This window comes from Callorhinchus milii, unplaced genomic scaffold (genome assembly GCF_018977255.1).
Source record: "Callorhinchus milii isolate IMCB2004 unplaced genomic scaffold, IMCB_Cmil_1.0 Scaffold1, whole genome shotgun sequence".
Lineage (NCBI taxonomy): Eukaryota > Metazoa > Chordata > Chondrichthyes > Chimaeriformes > Callorhinchidae > Callorhinchus > Callorhinchus milii.
In genome coordinates, this window is record NW_024704742.1 from 75,617,545 (window position 1) to 75,642,237 (window position 24,693).

Genomic DNA, 24,693 nt, shown 5'->3' on the forward strand with positions numbered 1-24,693 from the left:
AGCATCTTACTTGGATTCAAACACTGTCATGTGTTGATAATTCATTGGAAATGTTTTATAATCAACATCAATCTAAACAAAGTAGGTCACGTTAAAATGTTTTTTAGTCCAGCAACGTTCTGATCGAGTAAATTTCAGACTTCTTAATCCAGCTGTACATCTTCCAAAATATACCTTAAAAGGAGTGCATCGCTTTTCACTTCATTTGTTTCCTGATTTGCTTCTTCATTTCTATTTCACAATCATAATTGTTGCATGTGATATAATATCTTATCACCTCATCCAAATGTTTTAAACCATTTCATAGGATTTACTAGAAAGTGTAGTGACTGTGTATTTGTAGGTGTAGGTGTATATCAATGTAAGTTGTTGTTGTTATAAACTCTCCTGCATCAAGGCTGCGCTGAGCAGCCTCACCGTGCTTGCTGGCCTTCACAGTAGACAGGGATATCGACTTTGACTCAGATTGTTTGATTTTGCTGTCTCCTGCTCGCAGGATTCAAACAATCACAGTGCCTGTCGGCACCAGCCTTTACTCACAGTGCAAACATGCCGGTAAATGTCAGTACCTATTGTAAGTAGGCTTAAATGGAAATTTCGGCTTGCTGGACTGGCGATCCCCTCCATTAGTCTGGCTAGCCGGGGTTTAAGTGAACTATGCTTCTTGGAATCTGTATCTATCCTCCTTGGAGGGGGAGGTAAATGAGATCTCCTTGGATCTGAACTCAGCTGGTGATGGAATATTGGAATCAAGTAGATCCTCTGGGATGTTCTTAGTGGGTAGTTTCTGAGCCAGGCTGGTCCACAATATTGCAACGCAATCTTGATGACAGACCCACCAGGATGGCTCATCAGCAGGACTTGGAGCAGCAGACCAGTTGCTGGGGAAGCCAGCTTTTGAAGATGAATGTACCTTTTAAACTCCATTCAGATGCTAATCTCCCTTTTGCCTTCCAGTTGCAGCATCAGAATGAGAACTGTGTCCAATCAGAGTTGCATATTCGCTAATTACAAATTGTTTTGTGAATTTTCACGATTTAACAACCATTGTAACAGTAGACCACCATTTCCACTGCTATTATTTCTTAAACTACTTTCTTTTTTTATTGATGAGTGAAGTTAGGCCTGTTCACCCCCATTAACCGAATTGAACCGAATATGTTCTACTAGGGAATGCCAGTTGTTTCCACAGACAAGCCCCAATCCCCCCCAAACTCTTCTAGACCCAAATTGTCAAAGGACAATGTTGCCAAGAGCTCAATCCTTCCTATAATCTACTTACTTATGGGTGAGATTTGTTGTATTAGCCCCTCACAAACAAACCTCAACAGTAGAACTTTTCTGGCAGGTGCTAGCGCAAGGAATAACTGATGAGAACAGAAACTACATTGATCTTAGCCAAAAAGTCCAAGAAATTAAGTTTAATTTCTTAAACTCCTCTCATTGAACTGCATGGTTTGGAATACTTTTCATTTGACTTTCAAAGCTGGTTTCTAAAGCAGCCCAGTTGGATGGATGAGATTCTCCTCTCTCTTATGTCTTCGCTTTAATTACTTTGGACAGGCGCAACCTCGTTCTTAAAAGGTGCAAGCCCATTTTAACTGAAGCCTGGATTTGCTTTGGCCCTGCTGACAGTGAGTGGTGTGGCTGTGGATGATGGCTGTTTTTCACATCAGTATCTGTATGAAGCACTGTCAGATTCAATACAAGATGAATTAGACACAGGGCAAAGTGGCCTTCAGGTTTCTGTGAATTACCTTCTTGTACATTATGCAGTAACCTCCCTTAGAGAAGGAGACAGGGGGAATGAAAGTTCACCTAACCTTACCCCATGAGGTCATTTCATCTTAAAATTTAAGATCAGATACATTTGTGAAAGATTATACAATTAATTTAGAAGCCAATTTTCCACAGTTCTTAAAAAGAACCAACTTTCTCTCATTCAGCAGATGGGAAACTGCCCCTGTGTTTCGTGGACTGAGGTGACAAAAAAAAAGTTGTCAGGGCTAAATCTCAAGCCTTAGATACTTAGGAACATAAAAAAAAGGAATAAAAAGAAAAATCACTGAATACTGGAGAGGTGCCGGGGGACTGGAGAAAGGCAGATGTTACTCCTATTTTTAAAGTAATTTTTTGGGTCACTTTTAAAAGTGACCCAGAAAACTACAGACCAGTAAGTTTGACGTCCATTGTGGGTAATATTATGGAGTCTTTTGAAGGATAATAATAATAATAATCCTTGCATTTGATATAGCGCTTTTCACGTCAGGAGGACGTCCCAAAGCGCTTCACAGAACACACTGTAAAGTGAATTGACGGTATATTTGTGGGCGAACGCGGCAGCCAATTGCGCACAGCAATGTCCCACAAACAGTCGTAGATTGAAAATGACCAATTTATTATTGTTTTTTGTTTTGGAGGGATTATTATTAGGCGTGTGGAGTAAGGAAACTTGCCCAAGGTTTCGTCCTGCCTGGAATTGAACTCAGGTCTCTCACTTGCAAAGCGAGTGCTCTAACCACTGAGCTACAGGACTCCAAAAAAAAAATCATGGAGCGTCTGGACAGAAATAAAATCATAAATGATAGCCAATATGGGCTCATGAAGGGGAAGTCTTGCCAATCTAATTTACTGATTTTTTTGATGGTGTGACAAGGGAGCTTGAAAAGGGTAAGGCTGTTGATATTGTATAGCTGGATTTCAGTAAGGCCTTTGATACAGTTCCTCTTTGAGAGGTGGTACTGAAAATAAAGAAAGCAGGAATCAGTGGAGGTATTTTACAATGGATACGTGACTGGTTGACCGGAAGAACACAGAGGGTGGTGGTACAGGGAATATCATCAGACTGGGAAAATGTTACCAGTGGAGTTCCACGAGGGGCTGTTTTGGAGCCTCTTTTGTTTTAATATTTTTGTAAATCATCTGGAACTAGGAGTCTCAAGCACAGTGACTAAGTTTGCAGGGGACACCAAGCTAATGAAAATGATAAGATTGCGAAGCTGAACAAGATAGGTTACAGGAGGATTTGAACATACTTGGGTACTGGGCAGATCGGGGGCAGATGAAATTTTATGTGGAAAAATGTACATCACATGGTGACAAAAAATCCTGGAAGGAACTATTATTTGAACGGAATGAAAATAAAATGTATGGAAAATGAAAAGGACCTCGGAATCCTGATTGACAATAAATTGAAACTCTCCCAACAATGCTCTGTGGCAGTGAGTAAAGCAAACCAGGTGTTAGGATGTGACAAATGATCAATAGTAAGCCGAAATAGTGGGGTAATGTTGTCACTGTATATATCATCGGTGAGACCACACTTAAGGAGTACTGTGTACAGTTCAGGTCACCACAGTACAAAAAGAATATTGTAGAAATTGAGAAGATACAGAGGGCAACCAAAATGATTGAGGGAACAGAGGTGCTGGACTAAGAGGAGCGACTAGATAAATTGGGCATGCTCATGCTAGAAAAGAGGAGGTTAAGACGTGACATGATTGCTATCTTTAAGATTCTAAAAGGGCGAGACAATATAGATCATGACAGGCTGTTTCAACTTGTCCAGAATAGTAGAACCAGAGGACATGGCCTGCGATTGAAGGGCGGTAAATTCAGAACAAATTTACGCAAACACTATTTCAGTGAACGAATAGTGAACCTGTGAAACAGGTTCCTTAGGGAGACAGTTGAAGCAGGAAGTGTAGATTCTTTCAATCACAGATTAGTTTTCTTTTAGGAAAAAACATGGATATAGTACATAGGTAGTTTGGGACATATGTGCATGTGACCGCCAGGAAGGTGAAAGGCGAACTAGATGGACCTTGGTTATTTTTCATCTAGCGTTTCTTATATTCTTATGAGTTAACCAATAGCTCTTAAGTATAAGAATCTGTATTGAAGAACGGATCTTCCAAGGTTACGGGCATTGCCGCTAATCTTTTCACAAAGACCTTTACAATGCAAATATGTAGAAAGGTCTATTCAAGAACATTTCAATAAAATCAATAAAGTTATGTAGCCACTGGTGACACGATTCATTGGCATTCTTGCCAAAATGACTAAGGCGAACTAGATAGACGTTGGTCTTTTTTTGTCTAGCATTTACGTTCTTATGTTAAGTGTGGAATGAGGAAAAACAATTCAGCCCATTTAACCACCCTGTGAACATTTGCTTAAGTGGTTGGTTTCGTTGGCTAATTTCACAACTGTTCATGTCAAACCACTGGACCTTTCTGATCATTGGAATTAGAGAACCCTGGAAATATAGAATGCCTGAAGACCTTCCTATTCGACTGTGCCTATGGTCACCTCCCCCAGCTCAGCTTGGCGCTCCATCACTGTCAAGCGCTCTGGGATGCTACCCTGCGTGTGGAGTCCTGTAGCTCAGTGGTTAGAGCACTCGCTTTGCAAGCGAGAGACCTGAGTTCAATTCCAGGCAGAGGGCGAAACCTTGGGCAAGTTTCCTTACTCCACACAGAGCCTAATAATAATCCCTCCAAAACAAAAAACAATAATAAAAATTGGTCATTTTCAATCTACGACTGTTTGTGGGACATTGCCGTGCGCAATTGGCTGCCGCGTTCGCCCACAAATATACAGTCAATTCACTTTACAGTGTGTTCTGTGAAGCTCTTTGGGACGTCCTCCCGACGTGAAAAGCGCTATATCAAATGCAAGGATTATTATTATTATTACTATATAAATGCAACGTTGTTGTTGTTTGAATAGAGCCAAGTCCATCCAAGCAGGCAGATGGAATCTTGCTTTAAAGTCTTATCCTCTGACAATGTGGGGCTCCCCAGCATTGCAACCTAGACTTTCTATGAGCAAAAAGTCCTGATCACTTCCACAGCCAACAAAGCCTTTTTCATAGACTTTGTTGCCATAGTTGTCAGTGTAGCATTACAAGGCAAATCCATTATGTAAAAACTATATTATTAATCCCTGCATTGATATAGTAGATGTATAAAAGAACATGTTTCTCAAGAGAGGCGTAAAGAATTTTATTAAAACACATCATACAAGACTACAAAGCACAGATTTTTAAATTGATATACATAAAGTAATCATGATCCACATAATTGGAGTAGCACTTGTGTAAAAACCTCTTTGTGACTGCCTTATTTATGCCATGGGGCCAGCAATAGAGTTAGCAAATATCCATGCAGTGGCTTCTGTTTAATACTTGGAGACTTCAGGAGCAAATAAGTAGCTATTTGGTTAGTTAAATAAAACAGAACACATCCTTTGAAATATAAAAGTACAGTTTTGAAACAATCCATCCAATAACTATTTTCCAGTACCAAAGAAGACTAGTCTATTTTGCGATTGACAACATAGAAGTCGTGTTGCACAAAGACTATGATGAAAGATTATAATTCTGTTAATCTAGCATGAAATGCATTGTTGCTTTGTTAGTAATTCTTACTACAATGTTACAAAATCACACGCGGAGTACACAAATCTCACACATCTCAAACATTTTTGAGAAATGTCCTCCATTCACAAATCAAGTCAAATCTAAGACATTCTGATTCTCAAATCCCCTGGCAAACCCATACACTATAATCATTTTATAACTTGCCTACCCCATGTTGTCATAAAAACTTTACAAAAGTAGAAGAGAAATGGTACAAAATACATTATGTCTGTTTCAGTTAGTTATGTTGCACCTTTGCCTAACCCTAAAAGAAGTAGCAGAGGGATGTATCACTGTGGGGTCACCGGCCACAGCATCTAAAATCAGCCAGTGTCCTAATTGTCCTTCTCTTTGGGGTCGGTTTTCTTATTACCTGAAATAAAAACAGTCAGCGTTTGAGAAACATAAACAACAACAACAACAAAATTACATTTGAATAGCACCTTTCACGTCAGGAGGACGTCCCAAGGCACAGGACAGACAGAGTTTCGGACCCAACGCCAAGTTCCGGACTGGCTCAGTGAGGTGGAATATGCAACCATGGATGGTGATGCTCCACCCGGCGTGGAGGGCACTATATAAGTTCAAGTTGTTGTTGTTGGTGAATAGAGATGTTAATAATGCAAAACAAACAATTTCCACTCCCCACCCCTTTGCTTTGCATCATTAACGTCTCTTTAACCCATCATGCCCTGTCCTCTACCCCATTTTCTCCATTGTCTTCCATGCCCTGCCTCCCCCCTCTCTGTTAGCCCTTAAAAACCTCTCCATCCCAACCTGCATGAGTTCTGACGAAGAGTTGTGGACCAGAAACGTTGACTCACTTTCCTTTGTCCATAGCTCCTGCCTGACCTGCTGAGTCCCAGCGACATCTGTTTTGTGACAACAAAAGAGTAGCCTGGTAATGCCTCTTCGGCACTCCTTGTTCTTATTGACTAAAGACAAAAATAATTCCTCTTTATCCTCACTCTCCTACCCATCTCAATGCCTCTAAGCGGTCCTTAAACCACTATGATGGAACTGGGTCATAGCTATAATAATAATGCTTGCATTTGATATATCACCTTTTATGTTGAGAGGATATCTCAAGCATTTCACAGGATTCACTATAATGTGTAGTGACTGTGTATTTTTGCATGACTTTTATTTTATATCTGCAAATGAGATACATTTGCAGGGTGGGTTAACTGCCTTTCATCGTTGCACAGGAAATCCACTTTACAATATATCCTGTGATGCGCTTATCTATGTGATAAGGCGCTATATCAAATGGAACAATTATTATCATCCTTAGCAATTTCTGCACCTCACCCTTTAACCACCCTCTGACCTGTCCCTGGTGGTCTTTATTATTATCCACTAAGGTTGATAAATGTACCAATGAGCAGACCACAGTCGCTTATGGGAGCAGCTTGCCTATACTTACACCTCAGAGTGACTGAGAAGTGAACAGACCTTAAAGAGGATTGGTGTCACAATCATGAAACTCTTGTGATTGTAGAGTGAGACTCGGCAACATGCTACTGTGCTATTCAAATGCAATGATAATAATAATCTTTGCATTTGATGTGGCGCTTTTCACATCAGGAGGACATCTCAAAGCATTTTAGAGGTTTTGCAATAAAATAATAATAATAATAATCATAATAATCCTTGCATTTGGTATAGCGCTTTTCACGTCGGGAGGACGTCCCAAAGCGCTTCACAGAACACACTGTAAAGTGAATTCACTGTATATTTGTGGGCGAACGCGGCAGCCAATTGCGCACAGCAATGTCCCACAAACAGTTGTAGATTGAAAATGACCAATTTTTATTATTGTTTTTGGTTTTTTGAGGGATTATTATTAGGCGTGTGGAGTAAGGAAACTTGCCCAAGGTTTCGCCCTGCCTGGAATTGAACTCAGGTCTCTCACTTGCAAAGCGAGTGCTCTAACCACTGAGCTACAGGACTCCATATAAAGTGTAGGGACTGTGTGTTTTGCAGGCAATTACCATTATTTATTATTATTATTTATCAACAGTCACTGGTGGAGATTAGCTGTTGCAATAGCCTGAACAAAACCAATACCAATTCACTTGTATTTTTAATCAGTTTTATTTTGTAAAGCACTTTGAGGTGCCGAATACATGTAAGTACAAGTTGGGTTGTTAACAGTTAACGTGTGATGTTCCGTGACTAGATTTAGCTTTGGAAAGACAATCTGTTGTGGCTGAGATGCTGATAATGCGTGTGTGCTATTTTGCTAAACTGTCATTGTTTTGCAGATCTGAGGTGCCCACCAACATATTAGGTCATTGAATGGTCTCATTGTGAGAATAAAATGTAGGCCTCCACTTCTCACACTCATTAAAAACAGCCAATTCCCACACTGATTAATGTTCACTCTTACAATAAGATGATTAGTCAAACACAATAATGCTTTGCAGTTGTGTTCATTTCTTTTTCATGCTGGCTCAAGTACAGCAGTTTGTGGCTTCATAGCATGTGAATTTTTCAGATAACAAATCTATGGTGAAACATCTTTCTTTCATTTTGAATTTTTCAGTAAGAATGCGTTTGGTGGAGCTCCTTATCATATCAAGAAATGTCAAAGCATTTCAAAAGCTTTCTGTCCAGTGCATTTGTAGGCAAAACATAACATCCAATTTGCACACAGCAATGTCCCACAAACAGCTATGAAGTGAATGATCAATTTCCAGGTCACTGGAGGAAACGCTTTTCATATAGTTTAAAATCCACCCAAACAGGTAGACGAGACTTTGGTTTAACCTCTCAAAGAACGGCACTTTTGACGATGAATATGAGGCTCAGAAATCCCAGATCTGGTTATCAAATCACTGTTTTGAGTTAATTTTCAAAAAATTCAAAAGTCACTCTGACATTGATGTCTGACAGGCAGTCAGGCAGAGCATCAGTGGACCTGAATCCAAGAGTAGAAGCGGAGAAGTAGATTTGGGTGCCAATCGCAAACATAATTACACAGGCAACAATGTCACCACAAGCAAGCATGCAGATGAGGAAAAGGAGGGGCTGAGAATAGAGCTCTGAGGTACTCTGTAGTGACAGTGTGAGGGTGGAGGGGAAACCATTGGAAAGACAAAGTGGTGGTGGTGGTGGGTCAGGTTGGAACCAGAAGAGCGCAGTCCCACAGAGATGGATGAGAGAGAAGGGTGCATTTTCTCCCTCCCCTTCCCCCATCCTCCTTCCCTAATCTTCCTTCCTTCCTCTCTCTTCTTCCTCACCCTCTTTCTTCCCTTCCCTTTCCCCCTTGTGCCTTCTTTCCCTCCTCTACCCATGGCCTACCAATGATGAATCCTGCTTTTGCCATTTCTTCCTTACTCCTGTAGTCACTCCAGGAGTTGTCACTCCTGTGGTGTTCACCATACCTTTAGTCCTGATGGTTTTCTCTATTACTTTGATTGTTTCTTCGGTCTGAACCTCTCCCAGGATGTTGCTGGCATGACACTGATAAACACCTTCATCTTCCTTTGTCAGTGGATTAATCTGTTTCAGGAAGAATTATCAAAAGCAACTGATTTACAGAATTGTACAGAACTGTTATAGGAAAGATGCACAGGTTTCTATGAGTAACAAAATCGCCCCTGTCATTTCATTAAAGATAGGATCATCAATGCATTTAAAAGAAATGTGATGCTTACATGGGGAGAAGGGAGTGGAGTATAAATACTGTTATGGACTAACTGTGTAAATGGCCTGTTTCCGTGCTGTATCACTCTATGTAACTCTATAGTGGGCTCAAATTATTTTTGGCATTACACCTATCACGATCAACAATGTCATCCGCGAATGGGATTTCCCCCTATATAATCGTGCATCGCCAATGTCACCTTGAATCAATTTGGAAACTACAGCAAGATGAATGACTAAACTGGATGTAAAATAAGCATTGAGAACCATCGAAGATTTGCAACACAGAAGGAGGACGTTCAGCCCAATTGCTCGGTGCTAGGGCATGCAGGGAACTTCCCAAACATGAAGGGAAACATCTAACCTAGTTATCTCTATCGCCCTTGTTGCTGAGCCACCTAATATAGAGACTTGTTTCTTACCAAGACCCATCCTGTGCTTTCGTGCTTAGATGGGCCACCACGGACTTGAATGGCCACATTTACTCGGTCTCCAGGCAGTTCTTCCAGCAGCTTCACCCCCTTGGGAGACTCTGTGACCTGTCCACAATAGAATCATTGACTAAATACATCATAAGAGAGGTTTACATTTAACAAAAGACTCTTTGGCCTATTCGATCATATGTATATACATAAAAAGTGTTTTGACTGTATTTTACAGGCAAATAACAGCAGCTAATATGTACACAGCAATGACCCACAAACCACTGTGAAATCAATTACATTTTTTTTAATATTGGGGGGATTGCTGGTTAGGACACTGGGAGAAACTCCCTTCTCTTTTCAAGTAGTTTCACAGGATGAGTCTGAACAGATAGACGGGACCTCGGTTTAACATCTTATATCTACCTTAACATCTTCAGTACAGTGTTAAGTTTATTTCTTAAATGAGTCCAATATCTTAGTTGCTACCACTCTTCCGAAGCCCCTCTAGATGATCCCCACGCACTGACCCATTATCATATTTGAACATAAGATGAAAGCGTTGCTGTCCAAAGGGCAGGAATTCAGGGCTGTGAAAAGCAATTTACTGGGAGGAGTGCCTCTACTCCAAACAACGATCCGGTGGGAATGATCAGATTGATTGCAAGGGAACAGAAGTCTGGGTCAGTCTGTGCCACAGGAATGGGGTAGAAACACACGTTGGTTGAATGGCGTTGCTCTACACATGGTCTAAGCTGCTCGGTTGGCTTGGCTTGATTGACTGAAGTATATTCGACCACTGTATACTCTTAATTCCACTACTGTGCCCACTACAACACTGTGAGGAATAATAAATTGGCAGTGTTGAAAAATGGACGGGTAAAAGACTATCTGGTTCCCAGCATGTGACAATAGTCTATTCCAAAGAATTCTATTGAAATTAGCCAACGCTGAGACCTTAGGAATAGGAAAGTTGAAATCATTTTAAAAAATCAGAAGGTGAAATTGTATGACAGATATGACACTACAACTACGCACTACCTTAATGAAAGGTAGTGCCAATGTAAGTAGATTTATGTCTCAATCTGTATCGTTCTATATTTTTTTGTTTATAGCTCCTGTATGGTGACTGAGTTCTGAGTTTCTTAGAAAACACAGGGCATAAAGAAAGAACGAGATTAGAAAGATGTTAAGATTATCTTAACAATGTAATATCTATTGCAACATTTATATTTATACCATGTGGGATAATACGAGCCCCCATTGCCATAAATGATGATTTTCAAACTAACATTTGGAATGAAATCTTAAATGATTTAATCTTTAAATTTTAATACTGATTACATTTTGTCAGGAAGAAAATATTGGCATTGTGTTTGTTCACAAGCCATAAAAACTAGCTGATTCTGCTGTTATTTAACAATCCTAATTAATATATAACTAGGGTCAGAGCGGATTCTAGTGTTTTATCTGCATGAAAAGCAGAGCCGTTTTCTGCTGCCATAATAATATAACAAGCTCTATCAAGTTCTCTAACACATGAGTGGCATTTGTTCCAGGAGGTTACTTCTAGGATAACATCCAGGAGAACAATATTACAAGTTACAGCTTCAGCACGAACTGTGTGTCATGTTATTCAGGCGGATGCGGGATCAGCCAGGGAGAATTCCTTTGCTGCTGTCATTCAACCACAAAACATGCAGACACTCCACTTTATAGTATATCTTGCGAAGCTCTTTGGGATGTCCTTCCAACATACAACAACAACAACAACAAGATTCCATTTATAAAGCGCCTTTCACGTCAGGAGGACGTCCCAAGGCGCTGCACAGTTGGGTCATGACCCGAGCAGGGGGGAAATGGTCAGGGTGAGGGGAGGGAAGGGAGGGAGCGAGGAGGGGGGAAATGGTCAGGGTGAGGGAAGGGAGGGACTATGCCAAAAAAGGGACTATGCCAAATCTGAGGATTAGAAATACTATCATGATTTCTGGTGCTGTTCCTCAGATAGCCAGTCGGTTCCAAAAGTGCCTCAGAGAAATTGTTTTATGAAGGTATCAGCAGAGGCTTTGGTTACCATGTGAGCAGAAGCCCTGTAGAATCCATGGTAATGTAAGTGATTTGTCACAAAAAAGAGTGATTTTTCAGTGTGATAAATTGGCTACTCACTTCATGGCTATTTGTGGGACATTGCTGTGCGCAACCTGGCTGCCACATTTTGCTCACAAATACATAATATTATAAATAATCCTTGCATTTCGTAAAGAACCTTATCACGTCATTGAGAAGTTTCAAAGCACTTCACAGAATATACTGTAATTGCAGTCACTGTGTATTTTGTGGGTGAAACATGGCAGACAGTTGCACACAGCAGTGTCCCACAAAGAGCTATGGAGCGAGCGACAAATTCTTTATTTGGGGGATTGTTGGCTAGGACACCATGCAAAACTCCCTTCTGTTTTCAAATAGTGCGTGGGATCTTTAACACCCGCCTAAACAGGCAAATGGGATCTCAATTTAACAAGGTTAAACTGAAGGAGTCGGAACTGTTTTGACTGCTTTGACTTCACAGGCCAATTTATAAATACAGTCAATCCAATTTGTAACATATCCTCTGTAGGCTTTAAGACTTTTCAACAACATGATAAGGTGCTCTATCAAATCAAGGATTATTATTATTATTACCCCACCCTATCTCTTTGATTTCCTGTGGTCCTACTCCCCTGCAAATTTCCTTCACCAACACAGCCCTGCTGCATGTTTTCTGCTTCCTCTACACCACCATCGATGGGCAAGCTCTCAGCCAAATTGGCCCCCAACTCTCTCCTTGAATCCCTTCACCTCATATCTTCCCTCTCTGCTTTCAAACCCCACCTAAATAGCTATCCTTTTGAATGCACCTTTGGACACCACTTCCATTGGACATTTCCTACCAGCACGGCTCCCACTCTAACTCTGTAATAATAATAATAATAATCCTTGCATTTGATATAGTGCCTTATCACTGTGAAGTGTGTTAGGTCGCTCCTACATATAAGGTACTTTCTTTATCCAATACAAATACACAATTTCATTTGTATAGCGCCTTTCACGTCGGGAGGACATCCCAAGGCGCTGTATAAGTGCAAGTTGTTGTTCACTAAAAACAGGAATCTTTTTGCCATGTTTCTATAGCAGGATTCCCCATTCTAAAGGTGTAGCAGCAAGATTGTTATTGTAGTTATCTATCATATAGGCAGCCTACTAATCTCAGAACGTCACTCAGGGCCATGTGATTTATGGTCACCTTCAACTAGGGTAAGAGAAATAATGGCCATGTTAAGAACAGGATTGTAACAGCTTTATGTGCAATTAAATATCAAAATTCTTTCCAAGTGACAGTTTTCCCATCTCAGAAGGTCACTGAGTTCCAGAGAAACACAACATTTTGGGGACATGGCAACGTACAAAAAATCGGAAATTCAAGAAACAATAATGTCAGTTTGTCACCTCACTTCAGACTCACTTGCTTATTTCAAGAGGGATAGTGCCTGTAGCATTACTTTGTGAAGCTTACCTTGAGAGGCATCTGGGAGGTGGTGGTGTGGGGGGGGGGGGGGGGGGAGGAATATTATAGACTGATTTTGTTAGCCGATCTCTGGATGAAATAAAGCCTTGCAGCTGGACTGTAAAGCACTAGAGGGTGCTAATGAAACAAGATACTGTTATTATTTTATAGTTATAAATTCTGTAAGTATTGAATATGAATGACTTAGATGTCCCAGAAATGAACAAATCCCTCCTCCCACACACACACAAGTTGGGTCACACATTCAACTTCCGTTTCACAGCATTTGATTGGACTTTACAATCAAAATACCAAAAAAGCTCTCACTTTTGCTGACTACCATTCAAAAGCCTCTGAGTTAAAATCTGTAACCTGCTTTTAGTTTCCAGTGTTGTTTACACCAAGACATGGTGTTGTGGAGGGAAAGGGTGTGGGGGGTGCGATTCTTTTCATTCAGCTCTTTTTAACCCTGCAAACCAAAGCCCTGTTGGGCAGGGAGGTCCTAGCTGAACAAGCAACAGGAAAATTGTATCTTGGAAATTATAAATTAGAGATCAGAGATGCAGCATCGTCAACAAGTGCTGTTTTTTTTAATTAAGAATAAAACTTGTGAAAATGTAATTACAATTTTAAGAGAACACTTTCCTGCAGCTTTTCCTGTTAAGTTATTCACTGGTGACTGTGATGAAACGTACCACACATTGCTGAAGTGTTAACTGAATGTTCATCTTACCTTCCTCCAAGTAATAATGGGAGTCGGAACTGCTTTGACCTCACAGGCCAAGTAGACTTGGGAACCAGTCACGTTTTGGATTGGCTTTGGTGGGATGACGATAACAGGAGCTGTCAAAGAGAACATTTGATTTGAGACATTCTTAAATTCTAATATAAGAAAAATGTAAGAACCTCCATCAGCGATTGTTTACTGTCAAGTTAGATCCATCTGTCTTTAATGCTTAGTAGCAGACGTGAACTGAATTTAATCTGTAGAAATGCTCAATTTTGTTTTTGTACATTCTTATCTTGTATATAAGGCTCTCCCTCTGATCAAAGCACTTGACTTTTAATGTAATTATTACAGTAGAGCATGCTCATCACTTTTTAAGAGGCTCAACAGAAGTTTGCATTGAGAATGAAGATTTGTTATGTGATGTACATTTTAAGTAGGTTTCAAGGAAACTGCTGCCTTTACAGATAAAAGGCATCTTCAGTGTCCATCACAGAATCCGTCGCTTCACATGCTCATAGGACACAGCGTACTATGGTTTTGCATCATTATTTGGGCTCGAAGTGCTCCAAGGCACTACCCCAGATGAAGGACGCTGCATAAATGCAAGTTGTTGTGGGAAAATTCCTAAGATTTTGACTGTATTTGAAATGCCACTCACGTTATATCTGCATGCTGTGTAGCAGCACACAAGATAGTTAGATGTTATCCTCACAACTCATAGTTAAATCACTATTAGTATAAGACAATAATCGTTACATTTGATTTAGTGCCTTTCACGTCGGGAGTCAAAACCGAACTACAATCCGGTCTAGTCACCTGCCTCTTCAGATAGATGTTAAAGAACTCATGGCACTATTCAACAAGTCAGTTTCTCCCAATGTCCTGGCCAATTCTCCAAATAGATTAAGATATTCACTTCATGGTTGCCATGGTTAATTCCTGGCATGTCAGCCTACAAATACACATGCACTACACTTGACAGCAATTATCCATGAATTGCTTTAATATATCTGGATGTTTTAGTCACTTTATTATATAATTGGAAGTAAAGGCCATTTTTCTCTAAGTACTAGTTCTGAATAGTCCTCCGATACAGATGTATTGTTGGTACTGTCATGCTACATATATATATATATATATATATATATAGGAGGTATCACTTGTGTTCACATGTGCTCTCCAGATAAAGATTGTTTCCTCTCAAGCTCTTTGTTCTGAATCCTATTTCCTCTATCTATTTTCACTGAAGCAGGCTTGGTGCAATGTCTCTAGCCCTCTCCTCAGTCCTGAATACTACTGCCAATTCTGATGATGTTGAACAGATTTGTACTTGTTAAAATAATAACAATAATCATAATAATAATTCTTACATTATACATGGTGTCTTTCTCAATGCACTTCACAAGACAGCGAATTGCAGACTTAAGCAGCAGCCAATTTGTACACAGCAATATCCCACAAACAGCTACGAAGTGAGTGACAACAACAAGTTGCATTGATATAGCACCCTCATGCAAGGTAGCATCCCAGGGTGCTTATCTATATTATCTATAAAGCATGTTTTTTCATGCTAAATTCTTCTATTGACCAACTTTAGCTGGGGGATTTTTGACTAGGATACCAGGAGAAACTCCCTTTTCTTTGGATATTGCCAAGGGATCTTTACCATCCACCAGACGAGACCTGGGTTTAACGTCTCATCTAAAGGATGTCCAAACAACGTTGAAAAATTGGTTGTTCATTTCATAGCTTGCTTATGCTGTGAGACATTGCTGTGCACAAATAGACTGCCCCGTTCACCTACAAACATGGTACACTTTACAGGATCCTGTGAAGTGCTTTGAGATGTCCTCCTGACCTGAAAATATTATACCAAATACAAGGATTATTATTGTTGTTGTTAAATTCTTTGCAGGGTTTTGAAGATGGGAAGGAGGGTGTGAGAGAATAATTTTGGGCGGTTCCAGAGACTGGAAGAGTGGCAGCAAAGTGGTTGAAAGCACATGTGGTGGGGCTGAGGGAGTGGGAACATGCAGCAGACTCAAGTTAGCAGAGCGAAGGCAGTGGGCAGGAGAGTGCAGGGGAGGAGATTGTGAAAGCAGAATGACTTGGAGAGATTTGAAGGTCAGAAGGAGGATCTTGAAGTCGATCAACCAGGGATAAGATAAGGTCATTGGGCTGGCAGAGCCAAGTGTGAGAAAGGATACTGGCTGTGAATTTTAACAAAGGATCTACCGGAGACGTTACTATAGCAAGAAAGATTCTTAAGCTAGAATATATCTTAAAACAAAAGCTGTGGATATACTCTAATCACAAGAATGTAGAATTTGCACTGTTAATATTATAGTCTCTTTGCAAACAGTTAAGACCTCAAACTGAATCATTGCAGCAGAGAGGGGAAAGCTGAGATAAAATATAGCGTCTAACACAGAAAAGAACAGTAATTTGTTTGGATCCCTGTGCTAAAGTGGGTGATGAGAAAGGCCCTTGTAGCATTGCCTTCTTTAGCACATAACACTGGAGTGAAACCACTTTACAGTGACCTGCTTATTTTTTCAGGCTGAATGGAGAGCAAGAGATAAGGTTCAGGTGAAATTGCTGCAAATGCGACTGTCGCTCCTGAAAGTGGGAAAGAATATACTTTGTGGAAAGATTTTTTGTGCAAAATCTTTCAAATCTGATATGTATAATGCAGAAATTTAATTGAAGCTTGGGGGTTATTTTTAAGAGCTGTACTATTAGCATAGCAGGTTGTGAAGATGTAACACATGTTAGAATTTACACTTTTTGTATAATGTTAGAATCATAATAGATGTTGCGAACGGGTTAACTTTTAAGTTAAATGTGGGGGGGGGGGGCAACTGGACTGAAACTCATGAGTTTCCAAGGATCACCCGAGTGTCTCAAGGACAAGATGTGTGCTACTGCCCTGCAAGTACACAAGATAACGGACTGTCTCAAGGACAGTGTGTTTGTGTGCGTGAGGCACGTACACTCCATGAGATGTTCACTTGAACCCAGCATGATTTTGGCCAGGTGACCTAATGTCCGCACCATGATTTGATGGACACAAGCTTAAGACACCGTGCCAGACCAAGATCGGGGCACGCCCAGGACAGTACCTACCGTGGATGGAAGACTGAGAGCTAGAAGGCAGAAGTAGACGACCACAAGGAGGGATTACGCGGTAATATTGTTCTGTTAGTGAATTGATTGATTGTGCTTACTTGCCCACGCCCATCGGGGACTTGGACGGATCCTGCAGTTTAATAAACACCACTCTGGTTGCAAACAGTGGCTGTGTTTGATTGGAACTCGAAAAGGTTTTTCCTTAACACACATAAAAGGTGGTAATTATCATGTTATATGTCATGGCTGCAATACAGCCAAAATCCTTATTCACACCTTCCACTTCTAGACTTGATTTCCGAAACACTGGTGTCAGCGAGCTCCACAGCTAATGTTCCAGCTCATCCAGAAATCTGCAGCTCAGTTGGAAGCAGTTGGTGACACAGGAGTTGTAGGTACAAGCTTCACATCTATGCTGGCACTCCAGCACAATGCTAAGCTGTGCTGTACACTGAGGGCATCATCTTTTGGATGAGATGTTAAAATGAAGTCTGCTGAGCTTGTTTGTCATTTTGTTAGATCATGGCATTTCTTTTAATCCAATTTCCCTACCTTTCCTTAATTCTCCACATCCCTCAATGTATTTCCTGCCCAAGTTTCTATTTATCTCACATTTAAACATTTCAATCAATTCTGAAAATGAATTCTCTCAATCAAATTCTTGGCCACAACTTAATGCTGTACGATTAAACATGCATGTGGTCTATCAATTTTCCTGAATGTGGGGCACTATGGCCCTGCTCCTCCCTACCTCTGTGACCTGCCAACCCCATATAGACCTGTCTGTTCCCTCCGCTCAGCAGGCTTCGGCATGCTCCACATCCCCGCCCATCTGCCCCAAGATTGGTGGGTGGGCCTTTAGCCTCTCTGCCCCCACCCTTTGGAACTCCAACCCACAGTCCTTTGCCTCCTTCTCAAGACTCTCCTCTTCGATCGTGCCTTCGGTCACCCTCGTACCGCTACCTTCCCCACCCTTCACCTCTCCAGATCCCAACTCTGACCTTGGGTCAAAATCTTTATCCAGCATCTCAATATGTCCTCCCAACATGAAAATGTAATTTGTTGTATGCAATCTGTTCAGTTTGGCAATGTATTTCAAGAATCCTGCATCTTCAGGATCTGCATGTTGGCACCTCAAGACTTTCCTCTTCAAAGATGCCTATAATCACCTCCCATTCAGCACTCTGAGATGTAGGAGTAAAAGTAGTAAATGTAGTAAAGTAGCAATGACAGAGGCCAATTCTAAGCTAATGTGCAATTGCTGGCATGAATCAGGAGCATATCTCTGCTGAAATAGTTGAAATGCTATTGTTTCAATGCCTAATAGATGGTGGTTTGCTGCTAAAAGGATAAAACCTCATTCATCTAGATTTTTTTGATCTTCTCTTTTGATTGCAAGGCGTTCTGCTGCTGAATAACATCCTTTCCTTCCTGTAGATTAATGTGGCTAAAGGAGCCCGTGTGTACCAGAAGTATTTAATCTTAGTTAACTTGTGATTTACAGCAAACTGTGCATTATATTGGGTTTGATGGTAAAAAATGCACCTTGGCTCCTTCAGTCAGATCCAACCTGTAAAGCTCAACAACTACCAATAGGAGTGGTCTTGGGCAGCAGCCTTTGTAGTGAGAGCGGCTGCTGCTTAAGTGGAGTGTTCTGTGCAGATCATGGTGCTCTACTTTACATAATGTAAAAGCCATTCAGTGAAAATGAAGTTCCGCAGCGATGGTGATTCACTGAATCCCCGAAATTACACTGCAGAAATAGGACATTCAGCCACCGAGCCACACTCCTTCATTGGAGCTCAGTACCCTAAGTTCAATTCCTGTTCTGTACCCTTTTATTTATTTTTCTCTTCAAATACTTATAATAATAATAATAATAATCCTTGCATTTGATATAGCACTTTTCACGTCGGGAGGACGTCCCAAAGTGCTTCACAGAACACACTGTAAAGTGAATTGACTGTATATATTTGTGGGCGAACGCGGCAGCCAATTGCGCACAGCAAATTATCCAATTGCCCTTTGAATATCTTAGTTCCAATAGGCACTTGAAATTCATTAAAATCCACTATTCCTGTGACATGTAAAGCGGGGAAACTGACTTTGCTGATCAGACAGGCAGGATTACTGTAATGAGTTCATTTCTTTGGGCCTTTGGGGCCAATGATGTTTCACAATGTTGCAATCAAAGCTACTGAACGTGATGAATTCTTTTAGCAGTTTAGAAATCCCTTCATACAGTACAATATCTGCTTCCTTTTATTTGCCTTTTTAAACCATTCATTTACACCGCTGTGGTTTCCATAGATTAGAACAGAGACTGAACGTGCAGAGATTGCAGAAATGTCACTTGAATTCTCCAACAGAAAGAGAAAACTGAGATTACTCACGAAAAATTGTGAGAGAAGAATTCCGATAAATAATAATGAGAAAAAAAACACTGGTTCAAAATCAGAATATCTATTCCTCTTGCTCACCACGTAGCTTGGTAGAAGGATTAAAGATTGTAGATTTTACCATTTAATCAATTTGTGCCTAGTGTGTGATCTTTAAAGCTGTTACTATAACCACACTGTTGGAGTCCATTGTAAAGTGTGCATCAAATCAATCTCCCTGCTTGTGAAATAGCAGCATGCATTGAAGGAAGATGCCAAATTTCCTATTATCCGATAATCTTTGGTGCCTGTAGGGTGCCTTGGACTCCCATGGACTACATATAGATTTCTATTTGACAGCTGCTCCATTTCACAGTGCTCTGGCGCCATCTGTTATGGATATTCCATCTGCAACATGGCAAAATCTGAGGCGAGCCCCTTTAATTGAGTCTACAGGGAAAAAACAATTATTGCTCCGTCAAATCTATTGCGTAAGTCAGCTTTAATTAAGAACTGGAATACATATCCAGAAAAGGTACAGCTCAACGATGTTGCTTGATTTGCTAGGAACCAGAGATTATTTTTACAGATATTTCATCTTCAACTTGAAGCAACCCATCTTAAAAATAATCAATCCTCAAACAGTAGTTCAAGGGATCACATGTATTTTGAATATCCAAGCTCATTGATTGACTACATTTGATCTCCCCCCTACTCCCACTTCTTTGACCACACTATCTCTCTATGGATTCCTCCTCTCTTCCCACCTCCATTACCTCTTATAGCATTGTTTGCCTACAAAATATAGTGGCTGTAGCCTGTGAATTGCCTTGAAATGTTTCAGCCACTTGGTAAGGCGCCTTATCAAAGGCAAGGATTATTATTATTGTTACATTATGACATCAGTCACTTCACATATTATACAAACTGGTCAAGACTTTATCAGTATCTGGCAGCTATTTAAAAATACATTGAAATGGGAACCAGTGAAGATCCCTAGCCCTACAGAAGATACTTACAGCCTGACTTCAGCTATCTAACCCACTTGGATAACCTGAGTATTTACAATGGCCCCTTGGTAGTTCAGGAATGTTGAGTATAATCCTGTAGGTTAGTGATCTGCAACCTTTAATTCAAACTTCAAATTAGTGTTCCATCTCAATACAATAAGTGAGCAAACCAAATTAAGTGATTGCTGCTCTATAAAGGTGCAAGCTAACTTTTAACACAAAGAGTTAAATCATGCACATAATTGACTTGGTTCATGATTCATGCATTTTGAGTTAGTCTGACTTACCAAGACTATTCAAAGAGAATGAGAAGATGAATGGATGACTCCTTGGAATGATGGGTATGTTCTCAAATCCTAGTGGCCAACATACTTACACAATCTGTGGACCAAAGTTAGCCTCAACATGATAAGGCCCATCCGGCATCTTGTAATTGCTGCTGAGATCATGTTTAGTGCATAGAAACAGGTGTGCTGTCTGGGTAGATCCGAAGGAGTGTGTAAGCCTCAAAGTATGCAAAATGATTATGGTTAATCGCATTCTCTCTGTAATCGATCGGGTAAATAATAGTACAGAAATTATCAAATCAAGGATGATGGCGCTTTGGCACAGAATCAAAAGAAGCTCCAACAGTGTCAAAGGGAAACTCAGCCAACCTCACCAAGGGTATTCTCACTGCAGACCAAGTCACAAAGGTAGTCCTGTCACACGATGTCTGACAAGCCCAGAGAATGAAATTGTTTCAACTTTGAAAAAGAACTGAAACAAAATCACCAGCAACAGACCAGGAGGTAAATTGTCATGCTTAAAGGTAAAAACTTAATCTGCTTGAAATGCAAGCATTTGATGTAACCAATGGAATTTGGGGCAATGCTTTGAAATGTCTGTTAAGATATCCGTAGGTGCTACTGGTATGTAATGCATGCTTTCTTTAAGTTGTCAGGAGTAAATTACAGTACTGTAGATTCTGATATACACTGTGCTAAGTTTGTTCCTCTGAGAAGTTTGAAGTTTGTGCGTATACCCTATGTCTATATACTCCAACCTGTGTACACCAATCACGTTTGTATACTCACCTGTGCATACCAAATATATCTGTGCACTCCATCCTCTATGTTCATCATGTCTGTGAATTCCATTTCAATCTGTGCTCAGTTCCTAATGCGCGTCACTGACTGTGACCTTGTAGAGGACATAGCAGTGGCTCCTTGAGAGAGTGAGTCATTGCTGATAAATTGGACAATACTGTTGCCATTTGTCTGTGTGTCAAGGACAGTAGGGGTTTCTGTCATCTCACAGCAGAATGGCAGAATGATGCGTGTTTTAGCTCCTAGCGCCTTGGGGTTCCTCCCGATGTGAAAAGCACTATACAAATGTAATTTTGTTTTGTTGTTGTTGTAGCTATGTCTAATTTGCTTTTAAAGCCTACCACTGCCATTACTCTTGTCCTAACTCTAAAACTTTCCAAAGCAAATAGTGCAGCTTCTGTAGAGTGGGAGGGTTAGGCCTTGAAGTGGCTAACAACAGTCTGGATAAGACTCAAATCTCTGATAATCCTTCATGCACCAAAACAGCAAACCACCTTTAATCTCTGCCATACCAACAGCTAGAATTGAATGCATTCCAGATACCATGTCAGCAAGATCTAATAACTGTTCACATTATATTTCAGCTCCAAGGTCATTAAAGCAAGGTTATGAATGAAGTGCAGATTGTCAGTTATTTTGACTTATATACAGCTGAACACAGAGCGGCACCCTGTGCTTATTCGAGCAATCTGTACATTGACATGATTTCCCACTGAGTGGGCAAATATATAAGGAATTCTGTAGTTGGGACATGCACCCAGCTTCCAACAACAGAGCTCCTGCATACTTCTCTGTATCAATACCCTTAGATATCAAGGACCTCTATTCATGTTCTGCTGATAAAGTAAATGTTTCCCTTTTGCACCTTTTCTTCTTCTTGCCTCTGTGGCCTCAGTCTGTTTGGTATTTAGAAAGGGAATGCTTCCTTTACTAGCAGGGCTACACTCTGTGACTTGAGCAGTGAGGCAGCAGAGCAGTGCAGCACTTGCCCACATGATGCGCTTTTGGACAACCTAACACCGAACGAGACAATCTGCCAAATTCTGGACACTCTGAAATACTAATAAAATAGAGCAGATCTAGATTCAGGAAGAATTTCTCTGCATCTAGACTCATGATGGCATGATTCAACAAAAACAACTTGCACTTATATAGCGCCAGTCACTAAGGATAGCGTCTCGTAGGGCTTAAAGAGAAAGCAAAGAGTTTCTCCCAATGTCCTGGCCCACAATCCCCCAAATAAAACTGTTCATTAACTTCCTGGATATTTGTGGGAAATTGCTGTGTGCAAATTGATTCTTGTATTTGCCTGCAAATAAATAGTCACTACAGTTCACAGTAAATCCTGTGAAGCACTTTGAAGTATTTCAACAAAAGGCGATAAGGTGCTATAGCAAATGTTAATATTTGCTAATAATAACTGTTGATAATTTGGGGGGATTAATGGACCTCATAATTAAATTATAATGAAATTATAAGACCTCAAAAACATAAGAGTTTTGTACATATAAACAGGTGGCTTATTATGTTATTACAGTATTTATATTTTTTAACATGTTTTCATTTAAATGATTGTTTTCAAATAAGTAAAGCCTCAGTAATACTAATGCTGAATATTGTGGCTCTGGCCCCTCTCAGGGTTAACACGGTTGGTTATGTTTGAAACCACGGTCCTCTGTTGAAGCTGAAAAATCTGATCCTTCCGTGTAGCTGCTCCAAGACATTCTAACATAGCTTTTTTTCCATATCCTACACTCACGGTTACTATGGAAACCCAGTTCCTATGCCGATTATTAAAAATGAACCCAGCATTCTGAGGACGAAGTAAGAATCTGGGAGCATGCATTAGCCAGCGGGAAATCTTGGACTTGTCATTGTAGTATTATTTCCACAAATCTTTCTGTTCCCCTAGCAATATTCAGAATCAATCTCCTAATGTAGTATTACGGATGCCTGTACCTTCGACTACTATCAAAAAGACAATATTGCTGAATTATTGAAACATTTTCAGATACAATGAAAATGCCACAGACAAAATATGCCGTGAAATACAGCAAATCTGACTGTTTGCTCTTATAACAGGATAATCCCAGATATTGGACCATAGACAAAAATAGCTGGTCGGCCATCTGTTGAATTGGAAGGAGAAAGGTTTCCTAGTATTAACACAACAAATTGCACTGATATCACACCCTTCATTGACGATAATATCTCAGAGCACTTCACAAAGACTGGGGCGGATGCCAAGCAAGGGGGAGGGAGAAGGGGAAGATGACCATAGTTGTGGAGAGGAGGTAGATTTTTAACTGGGATATAGTCAGGTAGAAGGGAGTTGGGGATTGGGGAGGGCAAGACAGAGTCCTCGAGAGAGGGCATTCCAGAGGTTAGGACTGTAACATGAGTTTACTTGTGTAACAAAATTACAACGTTTCCAATTGAAATCAATGCAGCAGTGAGTAAAATAGTGGCATTGTTGAAGCCAATAGGAAACCACCTCAGGCAGGATATTTGGGTGAGGACTGATCGATCACACGCCAGATTTGATGTTGGTTGGTGATTGAGCACTGGCTAGATCTCATTAACGCTGCAGAATAAAATAGCTACATTGAGAATCCCAAGCTTGTGGTGAAAAATTTCAGATCTCCAAAGCAAAGTGCTTCATAAAGTACAAACAAAATTAACATCCTAAGTATGTACAAACAGGCCCTTCAGGAAATAATCTCACAAGCTTCATTCACAAAATGCAATACCAAGAGAGCCTCTTCCAGCAAAATACATGGGTCATAAAATACTGCAATTGCCACTGAATGTAAAGGTTTAAGCTTGGCTTGGGCTAAAATATAGGTTAATGCGATATTGAAGATAGTAGAGAAGAGAAACTGTATAGGGAGGAGGTGACATTTTCTGGATGAGGACCATTGGACAAAAATTCCTGTTTCATCTTGTAAATCTTGTTTGTTGTAATTTGATACAATTTACATTTATAGAGCGCCTTTCATATCAGGAGGACATGTCAAAGTGCTTGACACTGCTGGCTGGGCACCTGAGCTGGAGGTGGGAGAGGGGAAAAATGACTAAAAGAATGATCAAACAGATTGCTGAGGGCTTATGAGAGGTAGTGTGATAACTATTGGAGGCAGAAATTGCTCATCCAGTAAGTCCCTCTGTTCACTGGCCAGTCTATGAAATAAAAAGTGTCTGTATTACCCAGGGTTAGCATTCGATAGCTAGTTAAACGGGATCAGTTAACCTGAACGTTTTGTTTATTAAAGACTAACCAGCAATAACATTAGTTGTGACTTGATGTGACAGAGAACAG

General features: G+C 40.4%; 1 protein-coding gene across 1 annotated transcript in view; it reads right to left on the reverse strand.

The window, feature by feature from the left end:
- Window positions 1-4,985: 4,985 nt before the first annotated feature.
- Window positions 4,986-24,693, reverse strand: part of LOC103177670 (insulin-like growth factor-binding protein-like 1) — a 47,983-nt gene continuing 28,275 nt past the window's right edge. Inside the window, exons 2-5 of the mRNA XM_042345056.1 lie at window positions 13,773-13,882; window positions 9,496-9,612; window positions 8,812-8,929; window positions 4,986-5,795 (exon numbers count right to left, since the gene is read on the reverse strand). Coding sequence (XP_042200990.1) covers window positions 5,758-5,795; window positions 8,812-8,929; window positions 9,496-9,612; window positions 13,773-13,882 — 383 coding nt within the window. The 3' untranslated portion in view covers window positions 4,986-5,757. The remainder of the gene's footprint in view (window positions 5,796-8,811; window positions 8,930-9,495; window positions 9,613-13,772; window positions 13,883-24,693) is intronic.